At 51.3% G+C, this 5914-nt stretch overlaps 1 protein-coding gene across 1 annotated transcript in view; it reads left to right on the plus strand.

The window, feature by feature from the left end:
- The window catches only part of LOC148829064 (vesicular glutamate transporter 1-like), a 42886-nt gene extending 39510 nt beyond the window's left edge, over nucleotides 1–3376 (plus strand). The window contains exons 9-12 of the mRNA XM_088922718.1: nucleotides 214–346; nucleotides 491–601; nucleotides 1393–1520; nucleotides 2993–3376. Coding sequence (XP_088778844.1) covers nucleotides 214–346; nucleotides 491–601; nucleotides 1393–1520; nucleotides 2993–3376 — 756 coding nt within the window. The remainder of the gene's footprint in view (nucleotides 1–213; nucleotides 347–490; nucleotides 602–1392; nucleotides 1521–2992) is intronic.
- The last annotated feature ends 2538 nt before the right edge of the window (nucleotides 3377–5914 follow it).

A 5914-nucleotide genomic window follows, 5' to 3' on the forward strand; every position in this document is an offset into this window, starting at 1 on the left:
TACAGCACAGTACAGCACAGACCCACACAGTACAGGTACAGACACACACAGCACAGACACACACAGTACAGTACAGCACAGTACAGGTACAGACACACACAGTACAGTAAAGGTACAGACACACACAGTACAGACACAGACACACACAACAGGGCAGGGAGGGGACAGCGCAGCCAGTGTGCCAGTACCAACCCCGTGTCGCCCCTCTCTCAGGTGGGGCTGGTGTCGGCCCTCCCTCACCTGGTCATGACCATCATCGTGCCCGTGGGCGGACAGCTGGCCGACTTCCTGCGCTCGCGCCGCATCATGTCCACCACCAACGTCAGGAAGATGATGAACTGCGGAGGTCAGCGAGCCGGACAGGCCCGGGGGCGAGGGGTGGCCGGGGCACCAGGGGCCCGGGCTGCAGCGCGCCCACGTGCCTCTGCAGCGCAAGCCGGGCCCTGTCATCCCTGACCCCTGACCCCGTCTCTCTCTCCGTCTCTCTCAGGGTTTGGGATGGAGGCTACTCTCCTGCTGGTTGTTGGCTTCTCCCACACCAAGGCCGTGGCCATTTCCTTCCTGGTCCTGGCCGTCGGCTTCAGCGGATTCGCCATCTCAGGTGAGGAGGGCGGGACTTCCTGTTTCTTGTTATTAATAATAATTATAATTGCTTCCACTTCTATAGCGTTTTTCTGGACCCTCCACCCAGAGCTCTTTCCAGGTCAGGGGGAATCCCACTACCCCCACCAGTGTGCAGCCCCACCTGGATGATGCTCCAGTCCTCTCACACACACCAGCTCTCAGTGGGGAGGAGAGCAGAGGGATGGAGCCAGTTCAGAGAGGGGGGTTATTAGGAGGCCATGAGGGGTAAAGGCCAGGGGGGGGAAATTTGGCCAGGACACTGGGGTGACACCCCTACTCTTGTCGAGAGACACCCTGGGATTGTTAATGACCACAGAGAGTCAGGACCTCGGTTTTACGTCTCATCTGAAGGACGGCGCCTGTTTACAGTCTAGTGTCCCCGTCACTATACTGGGGCATGAGGACCCACACAGACCGCAGGGTGAGCGCCCCCTGCTGGCCCCACTCACACCTCTCCCAGCAGCAGCCTCAGCTTTCCCAGGAGTCTCCCCTCCAGGTCCTGGCCAGGCTCACACCTGCTGGGCTCCAGTGGGGTTTGTCAGCTGGGAGCTGCAGGGGGATCTGGCTGCTGGCTAATTTTTTTTTTTAAATCCCAACCAACAGTCAATTTCAATTCGATTCAAGGGGCTTTATCAGCATGACCGGTGGGCACAATCAGTGCTGCCAAAGCAAATAAAAATTCACATGGAACAAAACAGAAAATGAAAGTAAAATAAAATCTACAGGCATATTACAGACACTTACAACAAAGATGTATCTCTGTCTAAGGGTTCAATGTTAATCACCTGGACATCGCTCCCCGCTATGCCAGTATCCTGATGGGAATCTCCAATGGGGTTGGCACTCTGTCCGGAATGGTGTGTCCGCTGATCGTGGGAGCCATGACCAAGCACAAGGTACACCTTCCTCGGCGTCCGGATATCTTTCGTGACGGTGTGCAGCGCAGCAGTCGTGTTCAGCCCTGATGAACACAGGCCAGCGAGGGGCTGGTGAGGGCCAGCCCAGCAGGAGAGGGCTGTGCTCATGATGCTACTCTCTTCTCATGCTCTCTTTCTGTCTCTCCTTCCTCCCTCACCTTCTCTCTCCCCCACACTCTTTCTCACTCCCTACATCTTCCTCTCCCTCACTCTCAATCCCTCACCCCTCTCTCTCCTCCCTCTCTCTACGAATGTTTCTCTAATCCCAGACTTGTTTCTCGCAGTGCAGTAGGAAGTGCACCTCTGTCTCTGTCTCTCCCCGCTGGCAGTGGGAGCACAGCCTGTCCTCTCTGGACAGCCAGGTCTGCCTGTGTCCAGTGTGTGTGTCCAGGCTGTGGTCACTGAGCCTGTCCTCTCTGGGCAGCCAGGTCTGCCTGTGTCCAGTGTGTGTGTCCAGGCTGTGTCACTGAGCCTGTCCTCTCTGGGCAGCCAGGTCTGCCTGTGTCCAGTGTGTGTGTCCAGGCTGTGGTCACTGAGCCTGTCCTCTCTGGGCAGCCAGGTCTGCCTGTGTCCAGTGTGTGTATCCAGGTTGTGGTCACTGAGCCTGTCCTCTCTGGACAGCCAGGTCTGCCTGTGTCCAGTGTGTGTGTCCACGCTGTGTCACTGAGCCTGTCCTCTCTGGGCAGCCAGGTCTGTCTGTGTCCAGTGTGTGTATCCAGGTTGTGGTCACTGAGCCTGTCCTCTCTGGACAGTCAGGTCTGCCTGTGTCCAGTTTCTATGGCCAGGCTGTGGTCACTGAGCCTGTCCTCTCGGTTAGCCAGGTCTGCCTGTGTCCAGTGTGTGTGTCCAGGCTGTGGTCACCGAGCCTGTCCTCTCTGGACAGCCAGGTCTGCCTGTGTCCAGTGTGTGTGTCCAGGCTGTGGTCACTGAGCCTGTCCTCTCTGGGCAGCCAGGTCTGCCTGTGTCCAGTGTGTGTGTCCAGGCTGTGGTCACTGAGCCTGTCCTCTCTGAACAGCTAGATCTCACTGTGTCCAGTTTCTATGGCCAGGCTGTGGTCACTGAGCCTGTACTTCGTCAGGGTGTGTTTCTGTTTGCTGTTGTTTATCTTGGTTAGATATTCAGCTAGTGTGTATTGTCTGTTCAGGGTTCTGTAGCATTCCAGTTTGTGTGTGTGTGTCCCTGTGTGTGAGATATTGCTGTTTGATCTGTGCTGTGATGTGCTTGAGTCTGAGTTGTGGTGTTCTAGCAGTGCTGTCCTGAGGCTGGTTGTGTGTTGTGTGTGTTGTGCTGTGATGTGCTTGAGTCTGGGTTGTGGTGCTCTAGCAGTGCTGTCCTGAGGCTGGCTGGTGTCGGTGTGGCTCAGGTCAGTGAGCCTCAGGAGCAGCTGGCTCAGGGGGCTCTGTTTGGGGCTCAGCTCTTGGCTCACCCCTCTCTCTCCTCCTCTCCCTCAGACCCGCGAGGAGTGGCAGTATGTCTTCCTCATCGCCTCCCTGGTGCACTACGGCGGGGTGATCTTCTACGGGCTCTTCGCCTCCGGGGAGAAGCAGCCCTGGGCCGAGCCGGAGGAGACCAGCGAGGAGAAGTGCGGCTTCATCCACGAGGACGAGCTGGCGGAGGAGACGGAGGAGCTGCACCGGGGGCCCTCGGCCACCGGGGGGGGCTACGGGACCCTGGGACACCACCCCTCGAACCCGGGACACCTGGCCGTCAACCCCAACGGAGGGGCAGGCGCTGCAGGCTGGGTGGCGGACTGGGACAAGACAGAGGAGCTTGTGCAGCAGCCGGGAACAGACAGCTACCTGTACGGGAGCACAGAGCAGAGAGAGCTGTCCTAGAGACAGGTGTGCTGAGTGACTGCTCGAGCAGGGGAGTTCCTGAACCTTAATGAGTGAGTGAACACTGCACCACACAGAGAGAGACACAGAGAGGGGCTCACAAACTGCAGCACATTAACACTGCACTGAGAGAGAGAGGGGTTCATACAGTACAGACACATTGACTGGACACTCCAGTACATTAACACTGCACTGAGAGAGAGAGGGGTTAATACAGACACACTGACTGGACACTCCAGTACATTAACACTGCACTGAGAGAGAGAGAGGGGTTAATACAGACACACTGACTGGACACTCCAGTACAGTAACACTGCACTGAGAGAGAGAGGGGTTAATACAGACACACTGACTGGACACTCCAGTACATTAACACTGCACTGAGAGAGAGAGGGGTTAATACAGACACACTGACTGGACACTCCAGTACATTAACACTGCACTGAGAGAGAGAGGGGTTCATACAGACACACTGACTGGACACTCCAGTACATTAACACTGCACTGAGAGACAGAGGGGTTAATACAGACACACTGACTGGACACTCCAGTACATTAACACTGCACTGAGAGAGAGAGGGGTTAATACACACACACTGACTGGACACTCCAGTACATTAACACTGCACTGAGAGAGAGAGGGGTTCATACAGACACACTGACTGGACACTCCAGTACATTAACACTGCACTGAGAGAGAGAGGGGTTAATACACACACACTGACTGGACACTCCAGTACATTAACACTGCACTGAGAGAGAGAGGGGTTCATACAGACACACTGACTGGACACTCCAGTACATTAACACTGCACTGAGAGAGAGAGAGGGGTTAATACAGACACACTGACTGGACACTCCAGTACATTAACACTGCACTGAGAGACAGTTTTTCCCCTGTCTCTCTGCCTGTTTCTCTCTGTGTTTCTCTGTGTGCGTGTGTGCTGTATTTGTCACGTGTGGCAGTATGTGTGTGTGTGCACTAGTACCGTATTGCAGAGTGTAGCGGAGTTCCTGCCAGTTCAACAGTATTTTAAGGAAGAACGATCTCACCAGTAACCTAGTTTGTCAGTAGTCCAGGTGTGTTAGCGAGGAGAATGTTCCTGTGCTGGATGAGAACAGGGAGGAGTGTGTGTGTGTGTGTATGTCTTGAGCTTACCTGTTTGTGATAATTGAACTCTCCAAATACCAGAGAACCTGGGTACCCCTGATCTTTTAAAAATGTACCTACTTTGTAAGTATTGCTGGCAGTCTTTCTCCATGAACACACAGTGTTAATTTCCCTTCAGCCCAGATGACTTGGTTTTATTGTGTTTGTTTTTTTTTTTGCAATGCTGTATCTGTAACCTGTGCTGTAATGACCCCATAACTCGCTGTATTATACTGTCTTCAGAGCCCTGCTGTACAGCATTAGACTGAACAAGACTGTGGTTTAGTGTAGTAACGTTTCGTAAGAGCTGTGCTGTACTACACTAGACTGTGACAATACCATGTGTACTGCAGTACAATGTCATGAGATGTGTGCAGTACTACAACACACTGCTAAAATACGGTATCATGTTTACTGTAGTAGAATTTTATAAGAGATATACTTTACTACACTAAACTGTGCCAATACCGTTTACTGTAGTAGAATTTTTTAAGAGATAGACTTTGCTGCACTAGACTGTGACAATACCATGTTTACTGTAGTAGAATTTCATCAGAGATATATTTTACTGCACTAGACTGTGACAATACCATGTTTACTGTAGTGAATTTTCATAAGCCCTGTTCTCTACTGCATTAGATTGTGAGAACACCATGTTTAGTGTACTAAAGTGTGCTTTACTACAGTAGACTGTGACAATACCATGTTTGCTGCGGTAAATATCTATAAGTTCCGTGCTTTACTGCACTAGACAGTGCAACACTATTGTTTACTGTAGGAAAGTTTCATAACCGATATACTTTACTACACTAGACTGTGACAATACCATGATTTACTGTACTAATGCTTTGTGAGACATACTTTACTACACTACCTCAATAACATGGTTCATGTAGTATTATTGAATAAGATAGTGTACTTTACTGCTGTAGACTGATAATACCACGGTTTATTGCAGTAACGTTTCATAAAATTGTACTTGACTACACTAGCCTGCGATAATACCGCGGTTTACTGTTGTAAATGTCTTTATCAGCTGTGCTTTACTACACCAGACGGCGATTTCGGGTTTTACTATATTAACGTTTCACAAAAGCCATGCTTTACTACTCTAGATAGTCGAATTGCAATATTTTCTATTAGAAGTGTTTATGAGAGCAGTAATTTGTCACTTTAGGCGGTAACGACGCTAGATTTGTTTTTTTCCTTTCTGCAAGATCACGTTCAGTTATTTCGTTTTGTTGTTGTTGTTGTTGTTGTTGTTGTTGTTTTTGTCGACATGCTCGTTATGATATCATTCCGGCGGCACGGTGCGACCGCGTTCGGGACGACGTACAAACAGCAGCTCCCAATTCTTCCACACGTCTGACATGCAGTATGACGGTTAT

Source organism: Atractosteus spatula, chromosome 8, assembly GCF_055471065.1.
Source record: "Atractosteus spatula isolate fAtrSpa1 chromosome 8, fAtrSpa1.hap1, whole genome shotgun sequence".
NCBI lineage: Eukaryota > Metazoa > Chordata > Actinopteri > Semionotiformes > Lepisosteidae > Atractosteus > Atractosteus spatula.